General features: G+C 38.6%; 1 protein-coding gene across 2 annotated transcripts in view; it reads right to left on the bottom strand.

The window, feature by feature from the left end:
- Positions 1-537: 537 nt before the first annotated feature.
- Positions 538-27,771, bottom strand: part of LOC133840652 (semaphorin-5B) — a 45,328-nt gene continuing 18,094 nt past the window's right edge. The window contains exons 2-12 of one of the 2 annotated variants that reach the window (XM_062272601.1): positions 25,537-25,597; positions 13,925-14,091; positions 13,162-13,261; positions 4,887-5,094; positions 4,593-4,766; positions 3,906-4,049; positions 3,639-3,838; positions 1,848-3,577; positions 1,635-1,790; positions 1,366-1,568; positions 538-1,305 (exon numbers count right to left, since the gene is read on the bottom strand). In XM_062272601.1, the coding sequence (XP_062128585.1) occupies positions 1,090-1,305; positions 1,366-1,568; positions 1,635-1,790; positions 1,848-3,577; positions 3,639-3,838; positions 3,906-4,049; positions 4,593-4,766; positions 4,887-5,094; positions 13,162-13,261; positions 13,925-14,090 (3,297 nt within the window). In that variant the 5' untranslated portion in view covers position 14,091; positions 25,537-25,597 and the 3' untranslated portion in view covers positions 538-1,089. Of the gene's footprint in view, positions 1,306-1,365; positions 1,569-1,634; positions 1,791-1,847; positions 3,578-3,638; positions 3,839-3,905; positions 4,050-4,592; positions 4,767-4,886; positions 5,095-13,161; positions 13,262-13,924; positions 14,092-14,339; positions 14,657-25,536; positions 25,598-27,771 lie in introns of those variants that run through there. The other variant, XM_062272600.1, reaches the window with a different exon arrangement.

The following is a 27,771-nucleotide window of genomic DNA, read 5'->3' on the forward strand; positions in this document are numbered from 1 at the left end:
TTGAGTCAATTATCGATATAAAAATATCGAGTCAACGCTTCAATCGTTTTCAAAAATTAAATCCTTTATATTAAGTTCACATATATGGATGGAGCTAAATATTTGATATCGCATAAATAATTCCATTAATTTGTCTTGTGCAAGTGATGTAAAACAGCTTACTTTCAATATTGTTAAATGGAGTTACATTACTCGAAAAGGAAACCTGTGACAAATTCATCGTTTAGCCCGGGGTCGATATTATCGCTTGGTAGTCAGCTGTTCAGAGTTTGTAATGCTTCAAAACAAAAACAATTAAAGTAACAGCTGCAATGAATATGTAATATTTAATGTTGTGTGTGTTATATTAATTTTTGAAGCTTTATTTTGAATTACTGTGTACTAAAGAAATTATTAAATACATTTCTTGGTGCGCTGTACAAAGTAAACACCTGTTGATTCTGCATAGCCATAAGCTTCATATCTTTAAGCTCCGAAACATATAAAGTTTTAAAAAATCAAAAGCAACAAGTTGGTTAGTAAAATAAACGTAGGTATTTTTTTTTAAATATATTTTATAAAAAATGCAATTTGCACATTGATTGGCTTATATACTATCTTAGCGTATTGAACTTTACAAGATGATAAATTATACGTTTCTCGATTTTGCTTGCATGGCATTAATTTTGGGATGGGCGCAAATATCTAAAGAAATTTAACATTCAGTCTCGCCTTACATATGATTCTAAAAACCAGATTACAATTAGAATAATGCGACTTAAAGTAGTATGTGATTTGGAAATGAAATTTAGAAAATATAAAACAAAACTTTACAAACATTTGAATTTTGTACAAAATATTACGTATTGCTTGATAAAATCTATCTAAACGAGAACATAGAACATAGATCTGATATACATATCTTTGTATGTACATATGTATGCATATAACTTATCGAACGACTCAATATGAGTCAGAGAAGGAACTTTTTGCAAGCACTGTGCAAAAGACATTCGTTGTCAGTATAACACTTGAATTCAGGCAGGCAACAATGGCACTAATATTGGGGGAATCACATCCGTAAATCAATAATGACTGTTAGATGCTTGGCTAAAACTTTTCATCGTCAATGTTCTGCTGTCGACAATTGTTGAGCGCCGACTGGCGTTTCAGCGTGCCCGTCTCACAGTCATTGTAGGTCTTGGCCAACACCTTGGGCGTGTTGTTGTGATGCATGTTGTTGCGATTGAGCGTCCCGTTGCCAATATTACTGGTCTTGGCCGGCATGCGGAAGCTGCTCTGACGCTTGGGTCGCTGCTCATAATACTGCAAGGATTAGCATAAATTATTATCTGAATTGGTTTCGTTTCAATTTTATTGACTTACATCCTTGGTGGGCAGGCTGGAATACTGATTGGGATACGTGTCGAAGCTAGCCGTCGTCGTAGTCGTCTTGTTGAGCGCCTCCTCCACGCTAAGCAGGAAGCGACGTCGCGTCAGATGATAGGTGACCAGGCAGCAACCCGCTGTAAATAGCAACAATACACAAATGACGACGGGCAGGGTGGCGCTTGACCCAGTTTGCACTTCTGTAAAGTAAATTTCCAGTTAATAATAATATTAAATATTAAATTTATTTCGCATGCAGAACTTACCATCGCATTCGCCGGGCACACAGGCGGTCTTCTCGAACTCGGCGCCTCGGCATTCTAAGCCCGAAGGCTGCTCCACTTCGCAGCGACGATGGCGCAGTCGAATACCATCGCTGGAACACGCAGACCACTCGCTCCATTTGCTCCAGCCCAGAAAGTCTGCAAAGACAGCAAAAGGGTAATTGTGGAAACTAATTGGAGGAGTTGAAGACTTACCTTCGCAGGGCACCTGTTCGCACTTTTGCTCCTCGATCGCACGTCCCGCACAGAGTCGCTCGTGTCCACCCAAACATTTTCGGGTACGTCGTCGCAGTCCCAGGCCACAGCTGACCGAACAGCTCGACCACTCTGACCAGCAGCTCCATTCGTGCTCCAGCTGTGTGTCGATGCTGTTGTCTGGCTGTTGCTCGGCATCCGTGGGACACGGCTGTAGATTGCAGGCGCGATTCTGAAGATTGCGTCCACGCTGACGATGCTGACTGCCGCCACCACAACTGACACTACAAGGCGACCAGTCCGAGTCTGACTCCGAGTTCGCTTCGTGTTCATTCATTCGCTGACAGCTGCCATCAGCGCGACAATTGCGTGTCTCTTCCTTGACCATATTAATCTTCACCGAGCTGGCATCAGCAGTTGTGGCCCGACAGGAGTAGCGATAACGTTTCTCCACCTGTGGTTCGGTGGCATTGCCAGCGCTTGCTGTCAGCCAAGGTGTCCAGGAACTAAACTTGCGGACCTCGGCGCAACTCTGCATGTTGCAGTCCTCGTAGTCCAAGCGACAACCCGGACAATCCAGACCTCCATTCAACGGCTTAGGATCATCACATTCGCGACGTCGCATGCGAAAACCGCCGCCGCACTGCGCGCTGCACTCGCTCCACTCACCCCACGGACCCCAAGCACCATCCACAGCCTGTGGCTTGGCCACTGGGCACGGCGGCAGATGACTGCAGTACATCTCGGCATGCTCCGAGCCAAGGCACATGCGACCGCCATGCGCGGGACGTGGATTGCCGCAGCTGCGTCGTCGCGTCTTCACGGCAATGCCACAGCTTTGGGAGCAGGGCGACCAGGCCGACCAATCCGTCCAGCCGCCATGCTGGGTGCAGTTCGTCACCTGTGTGCTGATGCCCTCGCAGCCGACGCCACCGTGCTGTGGCTGCGGATTGTTGCAGTTGCGCTGCCTACACAAACAGTTGCTGTCCGGCTCTTCGTGCTGCTGGCAATCCTGCCACTCCGACCAGGCGGACCAGCCGCCATCGATGGGTGCATTGAGCACGGGACAACTAAAGGTGCTGGGCTGCAGCCAAGGCTGTTGCACGGTCGGATCGAGTGGCGTGCAACGCTCGACAAGCTCGTTCCAGCCGCAATATGGATCCATGGCATTGAAGCAACTCGATTGCGACACGTGACGACTGCAACGCTGGGCGGGAATGCGTGTGAGCGCCAGATCCGTGCCCAGATACAAGGATTCGGTCACCTTGAGGAACGACATGTGCAGCAAGGCCGTGCTACCCGTATCGTCTGCCTGCCACAGCTCCACAAGACATGTCTGAGCCTTGTCCTGTTCCTTGCCATATTTCACAGTTAGCTTCTTGATGTGATTACCGCTGCTCGAGACGAAGAGCACATGCAGCTGCTCTGTCTTGGTCTGCACCACATCCAGCGCAATGTGCTTGAAGCGCTCCAGCCTAGAGTGATACAAGGGTTCGGCGCCAATCGGTTGAACGGCCTGATCCATGAGCTGGTAACGTGAGCTCTCCAGCAAACGACCAAATTCGGCGGCACCGCTAGCACCGCTTGCGCATTGGAATTGACTGCGCTGTGGCGTATTCACGGTCTCCCAGGCGGCATTCGTGTGGTCCTGCACCTTAAAGGCACCCTCGAAGGCATCGTTAATTGCGCTCAGATTGTAGGCACACACGGCCGATCCAAAGATACTTGAACTTTACAGAGAGAGCATCTTTTAGCAACAGTTTAGTGTGATGAATCCTCTCAAGCACTTACCCCGTTGTACTGAACGTGGCGTAGAGCACATTCTCCGATTCGGAATAGGTCATCCCTTGGATCTCGTCAAAGTAGTATGGGTAATCTCCAGGCAGCGAGCAATTGAGACGCGCCTTCAGAAACGATGTCCAGTTGTCGCGCAGCACTTGATCCCCGCCAGCATCGTTCTTGCAGACACGCGCAATGCGTGAATAGATTGCCTAGAGTAAGAGTTGAAGAAATAGCTGTGAATCGTTACTGCTTCGCTATTCACTAGGATAATCTTACCTTGCCACAGCTCATGTGCTCCAAAGCGGATTCACGTAACAGAAAATAGACAAAGTTGCCAGCCTCAAAGCTGCCCACAAACTGTGCTCCATTCAGCCACTTGTTGTTGTATTGCTTCGTGCGCAGGAAGCGCTGACGATCCGCCTGAATAGGAACAGAAAACCCCAAGGATTAGATACGCATTTACAAACAAAATCTTTAGAAAGAGATATTTAGAAGTTGAAGAATAAAAAGAACATTTAAAAATGAAAATAAAACAAAGAAAAATTAGACTCACAAAAAACTTTTGTAAAAGAAATAAATAGAAAAAAATAAAACAACTTTTAACAGCCAAAATAGTGAGGATACTAATATATTTAAAAGGTATAATTCGGAAAAAAGTTAACTAATATTCGAGTTTTAAAAAAATTGTATTTAAAAAAAAGGAAATCTGTTAGTACAATCAATTTACACTATAAAGAAATTATTATCTACACAAGTTTTATATTATTGGGATGCAAAAAAAAGGAAGTTCTCCCTATGATTCATACGAAAGTTCATTGATAGCAAAGATAGCTATTAAAAGACTTCATCACTAAACGAAAAGATCAGGCGATAAGAATAATCAAGATGTAAAGATAGCAAATCTTGATAAGATAGGAATGAATTCTGGGAAGTTGAAGAGATAGATCTGATTGATTTACTCACCCCATGGGATTGGGCGGGAGAGCGAATGATGGCCACATCGCTACCGGAGAAGTCAGTGGCTGTGCCGACGAACATATTGCCATTGGACTGCAAGAGGCTGGTGCTGTTTGCCTGCGGATGGAAGGGGCACTTGACGACACCATCGTCAAACTCGGTGACTGTGAGGTTTTCCATCTGCAATTGCCAGAAGAGAAGTACAAGTTAAATGTTGTGTGTGTTATGTAGCTGTTATTGGCGACGCCATGGCAATTGCAATGCATTGCATTGGATTGCATTCAATTGGCGACCACTCACCTGGCGCCATGAGCAGCTTGGCTGGAAGGCGTTCGTCCCACACGCGTACAGTTGGTTCTCACCGTAGCTGTGGAGCACGCGCACATAGTTGCGACACCATCGCTCCGACTGGCCTTTCTGCTGGCACATGAATATCTTCTCTGGCGTCGCCTCCCAGCTGGCCCGCTCCAGCGGCACCAAGTCGAATGACATGCGGTACAAGGTGTCTCTGCAAAACGACAACAACGACAAAAAAAACCAAACCGATAAAAATAAATAAAATGTTGCCGCACTCCGAATCGGGGGAATGGTAACAGCCAAACAGCCATACAGCTAAACAGCGGCCCACAACCGCTTACAAATAAGGCAAAAGCCACAAAAGCCTACATCTAAGCACTCCCTTCCCTCTACTCCCCTCTCAGCCCGCTCTTGTCATAATTTTCCAACTGGTTGGCAACACTGGTGCATTGAACCGCAAGGCAAACAGGTAACGATACCTGCCCAGGCACAGTGGTCACTGTGCTGACATTTCCCAAGGAGAGACACTTGCTTGTAGGCGTCCCCAGTTGGCCCACATGCAGCCAAATGCAGCCATTTTACGACTTGGCCAACAACATCGCATTCACACCAAGTCTTTAAGGATTAGCCAGCATTATAGCTCTAGCAATTTATTGACTAGACTAGACTTAGCTCAAATTTTCATGTTTTATAGCGCAAATTCATTAGTAATCTAAAGACTCAATTACATTCTTTTATATCTGTAGATATAGTTTTGTAAATTAATATGAGAAAGAGTTGTAGAGACTTTAAATAATTTATCCCATTCGAAACTCCGAACTCTGAATCAAAGTTAACTGATTTGAGAATTCGGTATTAAACGTTCAAAGTATTTTTAATAATTCTCAAGCACGTTAATTCTATATTAAAGTATTTTTAGCTAACTCCCAGGTTCGCTATCAAAATAGTCCACATAATTTGCTTATATTAAGCCATTTTTTTAAAAAGTTGTTAAATCTGTCATGTATTTAGTTTTATTAATAATTTCAGTTAACAATTAATACACCTCATTAAGTTCATGCTATGCTCATAAAGGTAACACCACTGTGCCTAAGACGCATTTGGCGCAACAAATACGAAGATCAATAGATCAAGTGCATACGAATGCGGCAAGTAAGAGATAAATGGTTACATCTCAAACTGGACAGCATTCGCCAAAGCCGAAGTCGGCGAAGTGAGTGGACATAGAATGCGACTGCGAATTCGAATTTGATGAAGGAATTCTCGACACAGCGACCAGACGACGCCAGCCAACACACAAAGAAGTCTCTGATAGAGAGACAGCTCAACTAAGCGACGTTGCAAACGCTGCAACTTTGTTCAATGTGGGACTCTCGACCGGATTGCCATCGACTCGGATCTCGCCCAATATCAATCAGTCAAATGCAACAGCAGCTGCTGCCACGCGTGGAGCCTCAAACGTGGAACGTGGAACGTGAAACGTGGCGCGTGGCTCGGCTCAGTTGAGATCAGCTTGACTCGCTTCAGCTGGTAACTTGAGCCTGCGAGCCAAGCCAAGTCAAGCTAACCACTTAGCCAACTTCTGCGGTACGCGTTGATGATGAGGTAATAAAACAGTTCCAACATTTGCAACTTGCCAACGGCGCCCTTCCCCCCAAAATACAAAAAAAAACAGCAGCTGTCAACGACTTGTTGTGCTTCTTTAAAAAAGGGTATAGTCGTATGTGTATGGCTTGGTGTGTGCCACAGCAGATGCAAAAAAAAAGGTTTCTTTATTTAGTTGTGCCATTATTCAAATTATAGCATTAAAAAAGGCAAAGTGCACACACGCAACAAGCGCTATAAAAAAAAGAGTGCCCATATAAAGTTAAAGCGAATTCAAAAGAAAATGCAAATTAATTAATGCGAATTAAGTCATTTCGTTTTGGAAATTACAAGCATTTAAAACAAGATTTACAACTGACAGTTCACTCGAAGAATGTCAACTGAACTCTTCTTATCCGATATACTTAAGATAACTGAAGAATGCAGGGCTGCAGAATCTTGAAGACGTTGAATTCTTGACACGTAAGAGCAATAAGGTATTCCACTTATAACATAAATACTTTCCTTAGAGTGTCTAATTTAAAGTTATGTTCATGATATATGAAAACAACATTTAAACTACAATGCTCACATTTTCAACTTTCCATCTATTCACTCAATTTATTAAAACTTTTTCTTTGATATCGAATTTAACTAACCTTCAAATGCGCACAGAAATATCAAATTTCATTTTGACAGCCATAAATTCAATAAAAGAGAAAGAAATGTTGAAAGAAACAATAAATATAAACAATGTGGAGCTCAGGCGAGACTAATCAGCTTTTCTTCAACGACTTAATTTATTCCGGAGAAATTGATCATTGATTCTAAAAAGTCAATAAATAATTTTACTAAATTTTCTTATATAAGACAGCAACTTCAATATATACAATAAATGTGCAAAATGAAAAGAATATCTTGAAAAATTAAATAAAACTACAATAATACGTTATTATGACTTAGAACATGATGTAATGAAAATGTTGTATAAAAGATCCATTTATAACGCTTTACATAATATCGTTAATATACTTCATTGCCACCCCACTGTATCTCAAATCACAAACAATCGTTGCTTTTGGAGTAGCAGTTGAGGAGAGTAACTGTGGTGTTTTGGGCAAGGTTATGATAAGCTTCAATAGCCGGCATCAAATATGTCAATAGTCGGGTAATGCTTGTGTCTATACAGCACTGTAATATTTTTTATAAGGTCTACCTAATGTCTAATGCTAAGCTGATAAGCGACACACGAGTGGACTCTAGGGTTGGGCAGATGTGAGGTTACGTACAGCGGAAATCGAAACGTCAAAAAATGCCGTGACAAACTTCGCGTAGCAAAAAAAATAAAAATGGCAAATGCGACAGTAAAAATACTAAAACAAATAACAACCAAAAAGGGCGCAAAACTTATGGCCAGACTTAACGGCTGCAAAAATTAATTATTGCTGATTGCGAAAAGCTGTTGTTGTCGTTATATATGTAGCAGTTGTTATTGTTTTAGTGAACCGCCTTTCTTGTGTGATTACATTTTCATTTTGTTTGCACTAATTTGCTTGACAATCGCAGAAAGCGTTGAAAATTCAAAGAAATACATAAATATAGAAATACCCTTTTCTGCGGGTTGTATAAGTTGAACAAGTATTTTGTAGTATAAATATGAGGGTAGTATAAGAGTTTATTACTTGACTAGTTGAAGAAATTATAAGAGTTTACTTGACTAATACAATCCTATCAGCTGGCTCTATTGAGCTTTTAAACACTCTGTTCTAATATTTACAGAGTAAAAAAAAACAAAACAAATGAATTCCTTTACGCTACGTTTAAAGTCCTCATTACGCTCTGGCATACCTGTGCTAATGAGAACAGTTCCGCAAGTGTTCCCAACAGAAGAAATACACGCACGCGCCCATCGAGATAACGATAGAGTAAAATGCGTTATGGCAAACACACAAATACGTAAAAAAGCAAATTAAACAACTGGCAAAACAATGTGCAAATATTTGCCAAAAGCAAAATGCGAACAACGAAAGCAACCTGAGAGAGAACATGTGTATCGGACTTTTCACACCTCAACACCACATGGAATTCGTCTCAAATGAAAGATAACAAATTTCAAACGAACCCTCAGCACAGGATGGTGGATAGGTGGGGGTACAATGGAAAGGGGAATGAGCGGAGCAATGCTAATTTGCAAGGCCGTTGCTTATCGCGGATGCCAAAGAAATGGAACACTGAACTCCAACAAAACGAGTTAACTACTCGCATGCGAGAAATTCACGCTAATTATAGAATATTTCGACAAGAGCGAATAACTATTTAAAGTTCAAATACAGCGCTCGTTAGATGACTTGCATAACAAGCTGATCTGCTGAACTATACCCTGTAAACATTGATAATAAGGGGGAATGCTTGATAGATATTGATTATATTAATAACCAAAAACAGCAGAGTGGAAAACAAATAACAAATACTTAACAAATGATAGTTTAAACTGCTTTTAACTTTGCTAGGAGATAAAGCAAATATTTTTTGACTATAATAAATGAATTGTCAAAATAACTATGACAACTTTACTAATCCCCGAAAAATGATAAATTAATTTAAAATTTCAAATAATAGACAAATGAAAAACTAGTTTTTGCCAATATATTTTGCGAAATTGAAATGTATTCTTAGGATTTGCATTTAACAGAGCATAAGCCTCGTTAATTAATTGAAATTAATACCCAGATTAGTAAGACTTTAGTCGGTATTAAGTTACAGCATGCAGTTAAAGATACATTTGAATATGTGCCGAGATACTTGTTGATGATGTAATTGAATTATAGTAGAAACGGAGCAATAACTTTAACCCATTTACAGTCCTCGGCGCGTGGCAGTCTTGTTCAGCAAGTGCGTTACGTTCAGCAGTATCTGTAACTGCAATTGTATCTGTATCTGTATCTGTATCTGTATCTGTAGCTCGGATTGCAGCTGTAGCTGTGCACTTTATTTTGTGGCTTGGGCCAGCGCATTTGCATTCACAATATTCGCACACCTTGCGCCGTGGCTAAGTTTTGAGCGACAAGCGCGACAAGATAACAAAAAGGCCAAAAGACGGAGACGCAGACGAAGATGGAGACGGGATTGAAGCTGGCGTCGAGCATGGAGCTATTAAATCTTTTGACTATGGCGCCGTCTGTCCAGCTGCAGACCTGCGAATGTGGCTGTGGCTGTGGCTGGAGCTTGAGCTCAAGCTCGAGCTGATCAAGTGGTCGCCGTGCGTGGGCGTTTGTCTAGCGCCTGTTTGGCGACAGCTTGAGGCGATCGACGGGCTGGCGGGCTGTTTGTAATTAAAAATTGCCACGTTTGCACCGTTAAGAGCTTGTGCAGCTAAACAACTTGTTGTTTGCAACAAAACTGCCGCGAATTGCGGCACACACAACACACAACACACTCTGCACTCTGCCTACGCCGAGCACATTCCAAGGCTCTCGAATCTCTCACAAATTGTATGTGCAGTTTTTTTTTTTTCATTTCTAGTTTCCTGACAGTTTCCATAGAAATACGAGTATGCAAAAAACGCCCCCTGCCTGCCCCCCTTTTGAGCTGTAACTGTGGCTGTGGCATATGTTTTGCCTTGATTAATTTTGATTTCAATTTCGCTGCTGGAGTTCCAGTAGCCGCCTAAGCTGACTGCCAACCTCTTAACGTCTGTCAAATGGGGTTTGTGTCCACCTTTCAATTGCCAACAATTGTCTGGAGCAACAACTAAACGACTATTATTATAATAGTCTTATCTCAGGCATTCAAATGCATTACAAGCAATCTTTTTCCATGATTAGACTGCTTAGAACTTGCAAAAGTTTTCGCAATCCTACTATTATAACTTTTTTTGATTTCAAGTGATTTGCACTTAAAATTTAAATATCTGTAAATATTAGATTTATACTCTAAAGTGTTTACATTACTTCAGCGATAATTCTGCTTACCCATACTTAATAACCTGTAAACACAACATTTTCTTCAATTTCTGGTTTCGATAGAAACCTATCTATAGAAAACCTAGTGTTTCCCATCTTCATATTTAAAATTGTATTTTCATTTTTGTTAAGTAATTTACAATTGATATTATTCAAATTTTAAAACAGAAAAACTAAGAAAAACATAGAATTTAAAAGACACAACAAAGTTATATCTAACAACTATTCCGCTTACGTATACGTAATAAAATTGCAGTAAACAAAAGCCTAGTCTAAGCACAACTGATATGTACACATAATATTATATTTCTTAGGGAATGCTGTAACGGTCAAGTTGTATATATGTTTTGTGTACGGTTTCCTTGTTCAAACAAAATCATGTTCAGTCACATGTATAAACATTTCAAATGCTTCGCATGGTCCATTTGCGACAAAGCCACAGCAGCGAAACACAACAAGAGAAAAAAAATGAAAATGAAAATGAAAAAAGCAAAATTTAATAAAAGGTTTTGCTGGTCGAAAGTGCAGGGGTAATGAAAGGGAAAGGGAATACAAAATGGTATATTATTTAAACTGCAGTCTATATCAAATTTCGGGCCACAAGACCCCAAATGCACTGCACATGACAGCAACAACAACAACAACAACAACAATAGGAGCAACTGCAAATGACGGGACGTGCAATCGACTCGTCACTCTTCACCCCTCAATTGCCACCCCGCACTCGTCACTCGCCTCTCGTTACTCGCCATGGGAGCCACTGGAGTACTTGAGATCGTCCCCGACTTGTCGCAATACGAATGCCGCGCACCGCATTCGTAATCCGAGCCTTTAGTCGTGTCAAGTGTGAGTGTGTGTGTGCGAGTGTGCGAGTGTGAGTGTGAGTGTTGGAAACAGACAAACCAGGAGCATTGTCACGATATATTCGTAGTGTATACAACATTAATACTCGCATACAGCGTTTGCCTCTACAATTACCCTGCACTTTTATGAGCCGACCACAAAATCATAAAATAAAACAAAAATGAAATAAAAATTATTCCACTGCCAGCAGTTGAAATAATATTGCCACAATTAAATTGCGGTTTGCGATTAGAAGAAGGTTCTCATGTGGTTCATATGTGGCACATCAAGTACATGATGGATCAATAGTAATCAACTGTGAGATACCCTGTCTTTAAATGTACAACAATAATAAACAAATTATAATATCGTTCTATATTGAAAAAAATATAAAAAAAAAGACTTTCTTCAAGAATTTTAATTAAAATGTTTCTACAATTTTCTTAATATGTTATTCCTAAGCTTCGTTGGTGACAACAAAACTTATTATAGATCAATACACAATAAGGACATTTTCCTTGATATAAAACTTTTATTAATAAACTATAAGAGATTTCCGACTAACAACATGCATATAGGGTATAAAGCACATAAGCATATCATCTGTCATTTACAAATATGTGAAACTTTGCGGCTTCTTATTTATTCAATTTAAAGAGAACCGACGTATAGAAAATAATTGCTAGCTTCAAGAGAATAAATTTAAGCTTGAAATTTTAAAGAAAGACAAATTACTATGAAGTCTATTTAAAAAGTAGGCTAACATCGTGGAAAAGCCTATATTTCATTTCAGTTATTGCACAACCGTCGCGCATTGCATTAATATCTAGGGAATGTGATACAGATACCTAAAGACCCAATATAAAGGTATTATACATATGTGTGCTTTGCTGACCGCTGGAGCGTCCAGTCTAGTCGCAACGACTTAACGTTATTATCAAAATCGAAGCCCACATCTTATAAAGAAACTACATTTAATGTGCCCACACAGTTATCTATGGAACTAGTTATCTCTACGACGCCTACTTGCCATATACTGATACTTATACTCGTAATCATAGTACAACCTAGCAAGTAAGTGGAGCAACTGCCCTTCGTTATCATTGGAATACAACAAATCAAAACATAAAAACCTAAAAGAAAAACGACAAAAAAGAGGCAAAAAATAAAAAAAAAACGTGTGACGAATGATTGACGACAGCAGGCAGGGACTAAAGAAGAACGAAAAAAAAAAAAAACACAAAAAAAGAGCGACAACATTATGATAAACGAGGCAATTCTGTATCTGTATCTCAAGGTGCACACATGATGTGGCAAGGGGTTAAGATCTGTGTTGGGGACAACGCTTCGGGTCTTATCTGCCAGTTCTCAGGCGAGTAAATGAAAAGCAAACTTTGGCTAGAAGAATACTACAATATACCTACAAAAGGTACCATCTACCATTAAATTGCTTAACAAATACACTCGGTCTGGCAGTCGGGCAACGCGTATTGTATCTACGAGTACGCACAACTATCTGTATATCATTTGTTTGGTTAACTTGTTCTGTTTCTGCCTTTTTTTGTTTGTATTATCATTAGTTTCTTTCAAAAGAGAGAAAAAGCGGGAGAGAAACGTGGATAGAGATAAGTCTCGCTGATAAGCTCAAGATTTGTTTAACCTGTTGCGTGCGCTTTCAATTTTATTACGAGATCTTCTGATCCCATGCCAAAAAAAAGAGCGTTATCAACTTTGGTTTTACGCAATACGTTATCGATACTACGAGTACACGTAAAGAGGGGGAATTACTATGTGTTTTTTAGCAAAGTTCAATTGCTTCCGCACACTCATAGTTACCAAGCCAATGACTATGAGGATATTACTAAGTATATATCACTATTAACACTTACCTAGCACCGACAATAACTTGATTTCTGGACACATCGTATAGCACCTCGGAATACCAAGTCGTTTCGGGGTCGTAGAATCGTTTGGCTGATGACATTAAATCTGTAAAAATCAATAGAAACTCATTAAACTCGTCATGCTAATATAACTACGAAATTACGAAAATATAATGATTTTTTAAGCTTTTGTACAGTGTAAAGCCAAGCCGCCTATAAAATGTACAGTTTTTATTGTTATGTCTTTGCATAATAGTCGTCTAGAAAGCGAACTTAAGTGTCGGCAACTTTTGAGACATAAACAAAATATGAAAATATGAAAAAATCCCCATAAAATACTCATTTAATATATTTACTATATCTCCATATATGTACATAAAGCCAACATGTTGTTGTTGCTGAGTTTACACTTCGCGCAGTCGTACTTCAAGATGCATTCCACGCGAAAAGCACAACATGCAAATATTTAAACAATAAACACGAAACGTTTTCTGATTAAGCCCCAGCTTTACTCAGAGATTCATAAGAATTGACATCTCTTGTGAAGTGCATATGGAATTTTACAACCTGTTTCGCCCTCAACTTGCGTAATACTTGACTAAAGTACTTTGACGATCAGCTACTTAGAACTGACAGACATCAACCCAATTTCCCCCCGACTGTTCAACTTGATTGATTGCTTAGCAATTGACACACTTTCGTGATATATATATATATATTTTTAATGGTGTTTCCTCATCATTATGTTTTTTGATAATCCAACACTTACCTTGATATGATATATAACGCGAATCATTTTCCAATAGTTCATAGTTGGACTGAGCTTGGTAAGTGCTCATCAGGGCCCTTGTATTCCTAGGGCCCTCTAGGGTTAAGAGGAATAGTATTAGAAGCCACAGCTGGTGCTGCATTTTGTCATATTTTAGAATTAACATGCTGCAAAAAAAGAACAAAAGATCCATATATTAGATTCATCAATTTGCTTACAATCTGGTATAACCAGTGTCCAAATATTTTGTATTTTATGAGTCACAATAAACCTTTCGATTCGCATATTATATAACCAAAATAGATATGGACTAAGTGAAAGCGTAGCTTTTTAGCTTAACTAGAAACTCTGACTTAGTCCGCCGCTTAACAGAAAATTGATTACTATAAGTTAAGAGCTCTTCGCGCTAACTTACTTCATATATTGTCACGTAGCGTGTAAATAGATAATGCTATTCCATTCAGCTTTCGAGCTATAGATTGCAAGTAAGTTGGACTTGTATTATTCATAAGCTTGATTCCGGATCACTTTGCATATAGCACAAAAAAATCATTGTAGCACTTTTAACATAATAAAACACACACATACACACAGCACAAAATACAATAGAATTCTTAATTTTTCATTGGAGTTAAGGATTATAAATTATAAACGGAACCGGAGTCGCGATGTTTGATTGAGTTCAATACTGAAAAGCGAGTCGCGCGACGTGGAGATACAACGAAGTTATACGCGCAGCGAGTCAAAACAAACTGAGCGACCATGCAGTACATGCAGCAGAAGATACTCATACTCCAAGCGAATAAGCGTGGAAATAACAAAGCGAACAAAGAGCGAGCGAATGCGAGAGCGAGCTATCAAACAAACGAGTGAGCGAGCAGACAATATATACAGAGAGAGAGAGAGAGAGAGAACGGGAGCCAGTGAGAGAGCAATTGTACGAATGAGCGTGCGCAACAAAAAGGCACAAAACGCCGACGCAAAGCGAAGCGACACGACGCGTTGTTGAGTTGAGTTGAGCTGAGCTGCGCGATGTGCGGCCCACGATGACGACGACGAAGATGTTTGTTTTTTAAGAACCGGCTTCAGCCTGCGCAGAGAGCAACGACAACAACATCAACAACGACAAAGGCAAAGGCAATGGCAACCTGGGCTTGGGCCTGCGGGGCTTAGTGTCGAGTTTGGCTGGGCGCGGTTGCAGTGGCAGCGGCAGCGGCAGCAGCAGGGCTGGGCGCTGCTCATATATCATGCAACAACTACTACTACGAGTACAACAACAAGAACAACCAAAACATTGGATAGAATCTTTGGGATCGTCGCCACACTCGGCAGATTGACAGACGACGCGACGTCCGGACTACGGACTTGCTACAAGGGACGTGCCCAGAACAAGGACAAAACTTTGCCGAGTCGACAGTTTTAATTTGGTAGCCCAACAAATTGACATCAGTGTCGCGACGCATAAGGGCACGTGATATACCCGACAGACGATGACTGACCAACCGATCTTATCGCAGCACGAAACCATTGGAAAATCATATGCTAGGAAAAAGACTATGCTGTTAAGTCTTAATTAACAATTAGGTGAAATTCGAGGAAATGGCCTATCTCTTAACTTTCAGTTAATAGTTACCACAAGAAAGAAAAGAACAGAAGTAAAAACGATAAAATGGATTCTACGTTCCTTACTATTTAAAAATCTCTGTAAAACATATTCTAGATCTTTGCTACCATATTCTGATTTTCTTCTGAGATCTTCACCAGAAAAAACTACAGTCTATATAGTTTGTCGTATTTTACTTCAACATTTTGAAATTTTATAGAACTTTATAGCACAAGCCGCATCTTTCGTCAACACAATACATTACTTGAATTATTCGAAATCTTAAAGAATAGGACCGTGAACTGTGACATTTGTTTTCATAAAAGTGAATGAAGTATTGGAAACACACTTGTGATTCCTTTATGATCTGTGTAATAAGATCGGTCTCGCCCACGTTCTACTCGAGAAGAGTCAGACCAAAGTCAACAGTAGCCTTGACTTTCAGATCTCGCGTGAATACGCAGCTGGTGCTAAACTCAAAAGAAGAAAAAATAACAAGAATACGATCTTTGAGGATCGGTTCGTTGTTCGATGCCGTGTTTGTTTATGCTAGAGCATGCACAACACACCAAATCTCGAAATGAAAAGACATTAGACTAAAGCAATACTCGAGTAGGGAATGACTACCTAAGCCATTGTCTGGGATATCTTTGGTGTGGTACCAAATATGCTAATTGTGGTAGCAGTCGCACTGAAGACAGAAGACGACTGCAGCTCTGTTGCCCTGTTGCATTTACAGACCTTGGTAATTTACAGCTTTACTTCGGGCAAGGCAATTGTAATGCTAATGCCCAGGTAGATTGTATCGATAGTTTCCTTTTGCGGTTGAGTCATTTGCACGCACGGAAGTGCCCATAAATTTAGTTCCAATAGTAGAAAGAGAAACAAGCATGAGTGAGAGTGAAAAAAAGAGAGAGAGAGCAGAGGCTATTGAAATCCTGCCCCTTCCGGCGTATTTTATGTTTTTCACCTGTCAATTTTTGTTATAAATATGTTCGACTACCGTACATATCAAAAGGGTTTCTTTCCGTCTGCAGTTAGAAGTAAGGGGAAAGTGAAGGCAAATATTTGATTGGTTCGAAATATGAAACAAAAATGAATTATTACCCCGAGATAACACACATAATCGCACATTAAATTTGTGGGTCTTTGAACCCATAGTTATATTCCATATTGAATTCAAGTGCTCATATCATGTTATCCAGGTGTTCATGGCCGTAGGGAATATATATTTATATAGGTCACACTTTCACAGCTGAGGCATTTATGGAATTTGAAATCAACTAAAATACACTCCAAATGAATAACTTTCATTGTTGGTTCTTGAGGCTATGCGATGGCAATAAATAAAATATTTACACTATTAAATTCACTACAGGAAGTCCATTTCATTGCATCCATAGTCGTATAATCTTAAATCTTTAACTTTAGGATTGTATACACGTCTACACTGGGCACTAAAAAATGTTATAGCCTGGTCAATAAATTAATAATTATTGAAACGATCGAGAGCGAATAGTGCAGATTTTTCTTTCTCTTTCCCTCTGCGTCGTTCAATCAACATTTGCTAATTGAAAAGACCTTAAAATAGAATTGAAGCCAATAAAGGAAGTACGAGATGGAACATGACAATAAGCATTTGGTCCATTTGACTGAGTGCCCATCGATTGACTGCACAAAAAATATTGACTGAATAAGTAGAACGTACAAATCAAAAAGAAGATGCTCACAAAAGATACCCTACAGATGAACTTTTATTATTTGTAAATGTTGATGTGAATACTTGCGAATATTGTAAAGGATTCGAAAAGAATTATACAAGAAAATATAAAATTTTATCAAAACATAGTGTCATTTTTTGGATATTTCATAGGGATGGATAAAATAGTTATACTCCACTTAAGCCACATTTTAATAAATGACAATATAAGCATTCTAATGTGAATCAAATCCTTATGGGAATGTTAATTTATCTAATTATTTAATCAAAAGCCCATGCTACTCTTTTCAACATTTATGCGTCCAGGGTATACACAAAAAATAAAAACAATCGTAAATTTAAAGCTCGTTGACGACAATTAAAATGCTTTGGTGTCGCACAGTTAATTTCCAAACAATTAAAATAAAACATAAAATATGTATGCTAAACGACTTTCCACTAAAAAACGCATAAACATCATGCAGTAAATTATGATGACAAAAACGCATAGAAAATTCCATAAAGTATATTAGAAATGAGGGCGTTGCACTGGAAGATACCCTGCAGTTGACCTAGATCATTTTAATAAGATACACAAGAGCAGCAACGACAGTTAACTTTTCAGTAAAGTGCTATCAAAGCGAATATCGATAGTATAACTCTATCGATAGTAACTTCTATGAGATATTATGTTTTACAGGGTATATCCAATAAAATTCACGGTCTGCTAGGCCCAAGTCGAGCAAGTTTTCGAAATATTAATCGCCGCAACTTATCAGTAAGCTAAATATGATTCGGCGACCCGCCTTATGCTCAGGTTCAAGCTCAGACAGCCAGGAAATTTATGGCGTCATTTATGGGCGATAAGAGCTCAAAAATATTCGAAATTTTCAATTCTACAGCGGAACCAACCACAAACCACACGCGCACATCGTTTGGCAACTCATTTAAATTGAAATTACATATTTCATTTGAGAATTGTGTAAATATTTTTGAAATGGTAACAAATCAAGTGTCGAAAATATTAATAATATCAATACAAATGACTGAGCAAAATGATCGTCGCCTCGTTTAGCTTAAAAATATGTTAAGATATTCAATGCACAATAAATTCAAATGTGTTCAATGGCATATCAAAGCCTTTGCTTATCGATTTTTTAATCTAGCCCCTTACTCTTTCCGTAAAGGTCTCCAAAGCTATGCTAGCTTTAACGAATTTCGGCGATATTTAATCAATTTACTGATGAGATTTTGCCTTCCGTATTTTATGTTTTTTTTAGTTTCAGTTAACAATTTATTTATTTATGACCATCTAATCGAAAACTCCAGATCTTAATCCTTTGAATTTATACGTACTTTCATAAATTCTCTATTACTAACTTTGCTGCTCTTAAATAACTTTCTCTATTCCCATTCGATTCTTATATTATTATTATCGAATTTACATCCCGCATACCGCAAACGAAATAAAGCATTGTAAAAAGTATGTAAGAGATCCCCCATGAAGTCACAAATGGATATTTACATATTAATTGCGTTACGAAGATTTCGTTTAAATTACAATTTATTGTAGTTTAACTAATTTATCAATTTGCCTTTATATAAAATGCGATGCGTGCCAATGAAATAAATAAGTTTTAACAGCTCCTACTGTAACATTGTAAATAAATGGGCTCTGCTTCGACTTTATGCAAATATGTATGCTTTCAATTCGTAATTTATGAAACAACAACAACAACAACAACAACAACAGCAGCAACATCATAATATTTATATTTAACAATTCCACCTGCTGTGGCCCTAATGATCTCAGCTTCGAAAACCCAAAAATTAAATATTCCAAACACGCCGCATGCCAAAAACCACAAACTAAGCGCGCTCTACTTGAATATACTCTGTATACCAGAGTAGTTTAAAGGTATATTAGCATTTGAAAGGGGGCCTGAATTCAAAATATCTACAGCTTGAAATACCCTATTCAATTGTGCGTACAGAGTATAGCAAGCACATTGAATTGGAAATGGAAACTCGCGCAAATCGGTTACAGAAGTTTCTTGAAAGCAACATAAAATTTAGATCGCACTTTTGCCATTTTAGGGGCTCCATCAATTTACAACTTTTGCGCTGAATTAAAAACAAAAAAAAATTAACAACACTCAAAAGCATTTTTTATTTCAGTTGAATCGTTCTTTATTTAGACAGATTAATGAGTGCCTCGGCTCTGTCTCTGTCTCTGTCTCTAGCTGTGGTGTCATTTCATGCTTTTCAGTTGTCAAATTAAAGCCTATGCAATGATCAGACAGACTGGGTGCTCTTAATAGCCTTCAGCTGACAGCGTGCGTTTAGTTATGACGAACACTGTGTGCAAATTAGTGCTATTATATTGGGCATTCTTAAGTGTAAGAATCAACAGCCTACATTTTCAATAAATGTTTTTAAGCAGACAAAGAGAAAGGATCTAAGAGAGATGATATAGAGATTGTAGATGATCTTGTTAAGCTAGCAGACATTTCTAAACGGGTTTCATTCAACTGAATTCTAAAACGGTTTTAATTAATTGTTTATATAATAAACTCGAACGATCTACAATTTTTATAACACCAGACATCGGGTTAACCGGTCAAGCAGATGTTTTCTTACATGGACATTGTGGACTTACGGGTACTTGCTTTAATGGGTTGTGTGTTTCTTTTTCTTAGTTTTTTTTGTTGTTGTTGTGTTTTTTTGTAGCATGTTGTTGTACTCGTAGTTGTTAAAAGTTGTGTGAAAACAAGTTGCTTTTATTTGTTGCGAAGAATTGCCCAAGCCTCGGGACCACACACCGAGTGTGTTGGTTTAGGATCTTTTTTAGGAGCGAAAATCGTAGAGTCATAAAGGTAAATAGAAACTTGGCTAAAGTAAAAGCTGCAAAGCCACAGCATAGCAGACACAGCCAAAAAGAAAAACAACATTCGAATTGGGGGGAATTGTGGTATGACGAGCTCTCTGATCCAGAAGCCACAAAAGTTCCAAAATGAAATAATATTCATATTTACATAAATTTCAATTGGCGCGCCTTCTTCTGCTTCCTTTCTTCGTCTCTGCTAACTCGTTTAATGTCTTCATTTCAACTTAATTTCCACTCGGTTTCTTCAGTGTTTTTTCTGTTTTTCTCTCTTCACTGTGGGTGTTGCGAGTCACACAAATTTATGGGCGACAGTGAAAGCCATAGAAATATGAGGCATACGAAATGCCTGACATATAAATCAAGTTGTATGTCCCATTGCAACGCACCCTTTTTCCTTTTATGCTCTTTTTGATTGCCCCCTTCCAAAATGAAAAGGATTAAATGCTCGCAGAGTGACCCCCAAAAATGATGATAGTGTGCTTGTGTGTGGTCTTTCCCCAATAAAAGACATAATAACATCATAAAAAAACTTGTTTCCTTTTATCACGAAATTCCATTGAATTCGAATGCGCTTGCGAAAGTTCAACGAACAATTGAGAAAATTAAATTACCACTACTGAAATAAGATATGGTAAATATAGTCATAAATTAAGACAGTTCAAGATATCACTTGTGTCTAAGGTAGCAAATTGCTATTTATTTATTGCAGACAGCAGCTCAAATATCGTCTGAAATATGTGACAACCCATTGGATATACATTACTGTAAACGTTTTATAGATTGCACTATCAATAGTTTGGAATTCTCTTAAGATATTTCGCAGAATGCAAAATATAATATTATCTTTAATGAATTTAATCTAAGGATTTCAATATTTTAGAACATGATTTATTTATTTTCTAATATAATTTATATATAATTTTATATGCATTAGAATCGCTATAACAAATATGAATTGTTAAAAAATCTGTGAACTTCGTCTACAAATATCACACATCATTGAATCTTCGCATATTGTTAATTTACTCACTAAGCTGGCAAAACAAAACAAAATACTTGGCTAAAATATCAGATAACTAAAAAAAAACTATGCGCGACCATTTAGCGTTATGACAAAAGCCAACAACAAAAGGTCATTAAGCAAATTTACATAAATCAAAATTATGTTAGAAACTATGTAAAAATTAAATAAAAATAAAAAAACTCAGACAATAGAAATCGATCGACAGCAAAAGGCATTGAATCTGAGGCATTTGTAGAATATTATGTTTAAATAGCAAAATCAATAGATTCGTTTAAAGGATGGAAGGGGAAAATGAGGGTGTGTTGAGTGCTTACTGAGAATCTACAGAAAAAAAAAACTGAAGGTGTCGATAATTTATTATTATTATTAGCATCGCATTGTTGACTTCCATTGTCTGGGCTCGGCTGCTGATCGCTTGACTGAGTGCTTTAAGCTCCTCCTCTTCAATATCTAAGGTCTTGGCTTAAATAAACTATATTTAAAGCCATCAGGTTTAATGAATAAATAAATATGACAGCAGACCACTCAATCATATGAGGTGTGATTAAAATAAGATACAAATTTATATTGATGCACTTGTTAAGATACATTTGTATCTGAAAAGTCTTTAATAAACAAAATTTCGACATTCAACTTGGCATTTTCATTCAAATAATATCAATTACTTTATTTTATTTATTTTAGATATCAAAAATCAAACCAAAATTCTGCTAAATTTCTGGCTGTTCATGCAAAATGGCGCGCGCCCAACAGTGCTCGAATATATCTGAAGAAGTTATGGAATATCTATTTGATCAGAAGATCCGCGAACGCGATTTAATTGCTGAAAAAGATGAGATCAAGCAGCGTATGAACAAAATCGAAGAACAATTGGCTTTGCTACACAATCGTGACGGCGAGCAAACCTGCGTGATAGCCATCAATAATGTCTACGAGCTGAGCACTGTTAGAATGGTCCGAGAGTCACTGTTGGCCAATATGACGGCCTTAATGCCACCATATTTGAGGTTACATCGCAAGCTGCTGCGCTTGCAGCGCCACATCCGAGAGGATCACAGTGCGTTGTATGCGAGTTTGATCACAGAAATGTGATGTGCAATAGTCTTGTATTAAATACACTTGAGTAACCAAGCCAATATATCTATATTTTTTATACCCTCCATAGAAATTTATTTATCTATTATAGATGTGGGCCGAAAGGATATGTAGACAATCGGTAGCAAGACACCTCTCCAACCCCATAAAGTATTCTTCATTAGCAGCAACAGCTGAGCAGATATAGCCTTGGTTTGAAGATCTGGTATATTTTGTAGTCTATGGTATTTTTTGAGTTATATAAATCAGTCTTTGGTATATTTTAGCATTGTTCCGGTATATTAATGCGCTATATTTTAACTAAAATACCGCACAGTCATATCAACTAAAGCCTTGGTATGTTTATACCCGCTACCCATAGGGTAGAAGGGTATTATAACTTTGTGCCGGCAGGAAATGTATGTAACAGGTAGAAGGAGGCATCTCCGACCCTATAAAGTATATATATTCTTGATCAGCGTCAACAGCCGAGACGATATAGCCATGTCCGTCTGTCCGTCTGTCCGTCTGTCCGTCTGTCCGTCTGTCCGTCCGTCCGTCCGTCCGTATGAACACCTAGATCTCAGAGACTATAAGAGATAGAGCTATAATTTTTTCGACAGCATTTGTTATGTTTGCACGCAGATCAAGTTTGTTTCAAATTTTTGCCACGCCCACTTCCGCCCCCGCAAATCAAAAAATCGAATAACAAGTGTAATTTTAAAGCTAGAGCTACGAATTTTGGTATATACAATAACTACTGTAATAGTTATGATTCCTGAAAATTTGGTTGCGATCAGATAAAAATTGTGGAAGTTATTAAGGAAATACTTTTGTATGGGAAAAACGCCTACTTACTAGGGGTCTGAGTTGCTTTGGCCGACAATCTGGCACATTGTGCCGTCTATGGTATACTTTGAATGGTGTACTATATCGATATACCAAATATACCATTTGGTATATTTTTAGTATTTTTTTAGTATTTTCGGTATATTTTGAAAATGATACCGCAATATTTTGCCTTTATTAAAATGGGTAGTGGGTATCTCACAGTCGAGCACACTCGACTGTAACTTTCTTACTTGTTTAGCATTGTTCCGGTATATTAATGCGCTATATTTTAAATACATACATACATACATACATACATACATACATACATACATACATACGTACATTTTTTAATATATTGAAAATACCTCGCTGTTTCCCCTTTTTTTTACTGCAGGTATCTCATATTCGAGCACACTTGACTGTAGCTTTCTTGCTTATTTTCTAGTTAAATTTGAGCTGAAACATACAGTAGTTTATTCACTTTAACGTATAATTCCCTACCGGGTAAAACAACATCCCACGACAATTTTAAGCTACATTTCGTCCGAATTTCAATGAAATTTCGTTTATTATTTTGTTGAGTTGGCGGTGAAAAGGCGTCGTCTGCCATGTCCAACTTGTCATAATTAAATGTGTAATATTTGTCTTCCCTTTCGACACCTTTTTACTCTACCTCCACTTGCAGTACGCTTTCCTACGTGTGTTGCCAGCCCATAGAGTCATCTGCTCAACGAGCCGTGAGCTGCGCACGCGCTCACAACACCAACTGATGATGGTTGCGTGGTGGGGGCAATGTGATTGTCGAGGAGGGGATGGGGAGGGGAGGGGTGGACGTGTAAATTGTAAAAATCATGCACATTTCATCAGCTACAGCTTTGGGTCTATTCCCCTTTTCCTCAATTCCAACTCGAATGCAACACGGAACGCGTTTGAGTTCGCGTTCGCGTTCCCGTTCCGCTTGCCTCGTTTCAAAAGCGAAAAGTGCGTCGTCGGCTTTTTGTGGCCCATTGTAGTGTTTCCCCCCGAAGCTTTATGCGTTTTTAACTTTCGTTTCTATGGCTTTTTTCCTCCTCACATGCTCTTTGTTTTGCTTTTTATGGCTGTGCACTATAATTCACCGCTTGTGATTTTGGATGCTGGCACGTGCCCTCTACCTGAACATTTGGTTTGAACTTCGCTGTTATTCCAGATAACATAATCTCTATATCGGATGAATCGAAGGGCACATACATACATACATGTGTAGAAAAAGTGATCAAAAGACAAAGGGGAAAACTAGGTAAATGATCGAAAGCGTGGATTACGAACTGATCGCAATCTTATTTACTTTAATTTTTCTGATATTTTTAATTATTTCATCAAGTATTTTAATTAATCACCAGTCTATGAAAATCTTCAATTTATCGCACTTAACTTCTTACAACACACTACTTAATGGCCAGTTGTGTAGATTTAGTTAATCCATAATCCGATTACAGTTAGTTTTAAAGCTCTTTAATTGCTTCAAAAAATATTTCAATTAATCACAAAATCATCTATGGAAACTAATTCGGTTGCATTTTCAATTCGCTCTCATATTTGTACGCATTTATGAGTATTTTCCACTGATTTAAAACCTCATCAGTTTTAGCTGATCGGTCAATTGTTGAGTTCGAGACGATTGTCGATTGTCGATTGTCGATTGTTGTATTTGCCTTTTGTGCTGGGCCATTCAAAATCAAAACCCTTGGCTCGTGTGCCAAGTTGTTAACAAGTCTGATTAATGGGCTCGATTAGCATAAGTAAACATTAAGTAAATTGTGTATGAAATACGCTTTACGACACACAAACACAACATCGAATCGTGATTCAATATTAGATTTACAATATTGCGATATGGCGTCAGACAACAGAGTTACTCAGAATTTCGAACAAGTGCACAAAAGGAGTTGAAACTGTGTGTCTACTACGTTAATTAAAAAGCTAAACACAAATTTGCATACAAGCCACAAAATTGGCCTCAAAATTGAGTTTGTCTGCGAAAATTGTGTGTGTGAGGCTAGCCAGAGGCCAATTTGGGGTTTTCAAACTGTTGTCACTGTCAACTGTCAGTTGGCAAAAGAAACCCAGACACATAAATACTACTCCAAAAGATTTCTTAAATTGCTTGGAAAATTCCGCCACACGAGATTAGCAGACAAAGTCTACCTATGGCATTATTTATCTCAGACAATAAAATATGATAATGTTGGGTTTTGTATTAGAAAGTTGAGTTGCGAACTTGTTGAAATAAATATAAAACTAAAGCCATAAAATTGGTGATTGATATCATCTCGCCAATGTTATTGATAATAATATATCTTAATACTCTCGATCAAGATAAACAGAATTCAAGACATTAATGTGGTTTTGGTTAGAAAGTTCTGCTTTGATCATGTGGCGATCTCCAAAAATGGAAGTTCAATGACATAGAACACGTTGAATGGTAGCAAATAAAAGGTATAAAACTCACCTGTCTATATAGACTCATTCATTAAATGGTAGGTGTTGCGATATTTTTCAGAAATTGAAAGCTAAAAAGGAGAAGACGAAAGAAAATCGAAATATTAAACATGTTGATTAATAGCATTTACCTAATCCGACTTACAATATACCAAAAAAAAACAAAAAACAACATATGGACGGAATAATTAAGTAGACTGTTTTATTGGCTAGCATTAATCAAAGACCCGGGGCACTTACAGCCAGAATCAAGACGATCGAGGGCCTTTCGAACGTGTGCCACTTGCCGATCGCCCCCATAGATGTGCGGCTATAATACAATGTATAATGTGAACACGATCCCACACATAGTATAACGATTGCTATGATAGCAGCCCAAGCCGCAATGGTGTCATTTTGATATGCGATGTGCTGCCAACGCCGAAACGATGCGACGCCCCCATGCCACGATCCATAGTTGGGCCTAATCTCTGTCTTAGCCAAGTCAAGTCTCTTCTGGCAAAAAAGCTCTCGAAGCTCTCTACAAGAGTTCGTGTAAGGCGTGCGTTTAAACTCATTAATACAGCCACTACGATGCGATCTGATCCATGCTGATAGGCTCTGTCCTCGATTTATGTATATATCCAACGCGCACAGTGGGCCCCATAAACAATCACGATTTGAATAAAGTTTGTGCAAATTTTAGCAGCAAATCCTATGGCAATATTTTAAGCTTTGTTAAATGCCTAAACTACTTCGTAGCAGTTGGCAATGCTTAAAGCTTCTTAACTCTTTGCAGTAGTTGACAACGCTTAAACCTCATTAATTGCTTTGCATTAGTTGGCAACATTTTAATCTTGTCAGTTTAGTGCTAAATTTACATAGATGGAATGCATCTTCTTAATTTGAAATACTTTCCATTTTAGGTAAAAGCTTAAAATATTGAAAACTGTATAGCTCACGCCCACTGTGCTCCAGCAGCGATGTGCAACGTGTGCCTGAACAGCGCCTCCAAAATTGTAACCCCAGGGTCTGCGTTGGTGTTGCTGTTGTTTTGGAGGTGCAGTTGCTGTTGCTGTTGCTTTTGGTGGCCAGCAAAGTCAGATTTTAAACGGATTTATGCATCGGCTGCCAGATTTCATACAAATTTCCTAAAGGGTTTCGTTTTTCACTCGTTCCAGCAGCGGTTGTTGTTGTTGCTGTTGTTGTTGCTGCTGCATAATATTGCGTGGGCCAAGCCATTGGAGCTTTTCATTTCGATGCAAGCGGCTGCTGCAGCCATAAATTGTTGATGTTGTTGCTGTGATGTTGTTGTAGTTGTTGGATTTGTTGCATGTGGTTTGTGGTTATTTTTTGTTGGCAGTCGTGAAAGTTGCGTAAATCGCGTGAAGCAGTAGAAGAAAAGTTCAATACTTTTCAAAATAATTGTAGAAAGTTTTTTATTTTTATTTTATAACCCCCCCTCCTTTTTGCGTTCCCTTGCTCTCAAGTGCTTATGCAATGCGAGAGTAAACATAAACAATGTATACAATATATGTATATTGTGTATATGAACTGAGATTTTGCCTTTGAGGCGTGGATTTTGATTGAAACTTAATTGTCTATCAATTGTGCTTTATAGAGTTTAATAGACACTGACACGATATTAATAGGATGAAATATTGAGTGAGCAGGCTTTGTGCTGTGTTAAAAACGTATAACAGTTGTCACAATCATGTAGTATAACACCAAAAGGGAATATAACAAAATGAAATTCGAGAGTTATCTCACTTGTTCCAAAAAAAAAAGAAGGATTACAACCGAAAGTAACTGCTTCCCAGCAAAGTTGATTAATCAACGCAGGAAGCTCGATCATTTTGTATAAAAATGTACTCGTAATGTGGCACAATAATTTCATATTTTCTCGGTTGCGACGACGATAATAAATATGTACAATGGATAATAACACCTCTTGCCATATTGCCAGATCCCATTGGGCCACTGTGTGTAATACATCAAGACATTATTCGCCATGGAGACCAAGTGTCGCTGCTTGACCCACATACCAAGTATGTAAGATTTAAGTAGAAACCAGGCGTCCGGCCAACTCCCCAAATGAAACTTGAGAGCGACTGAAATCAAAATATCTACACACATACTATACACTACGTTACGATGCGAAATGGCAAAAAGAAAATCACGGATCAACTGCACTGTACGACAGTCTGACTTGCAGACTGACTGACTGACATAAGCGGAGCGTGGTGTTGCCAAAAAGGAAACCAGT

Source organism: Drosophila sulfurigaster, chromosome 3, assembly GCF_023558435.1.
Source record: "Drosophila sulfurigaster albostrigata strain 15112-1811.04 chromosome 3, ASM2355843v2, whole genome shotgun sequence".
Classification (NCBI taxonomy): Eukaryota; Metazoa; Arthropoda; class Insecta; order Diptera; family Drosophilidae; genus Drosophila; species Drosophila sulfurigaster.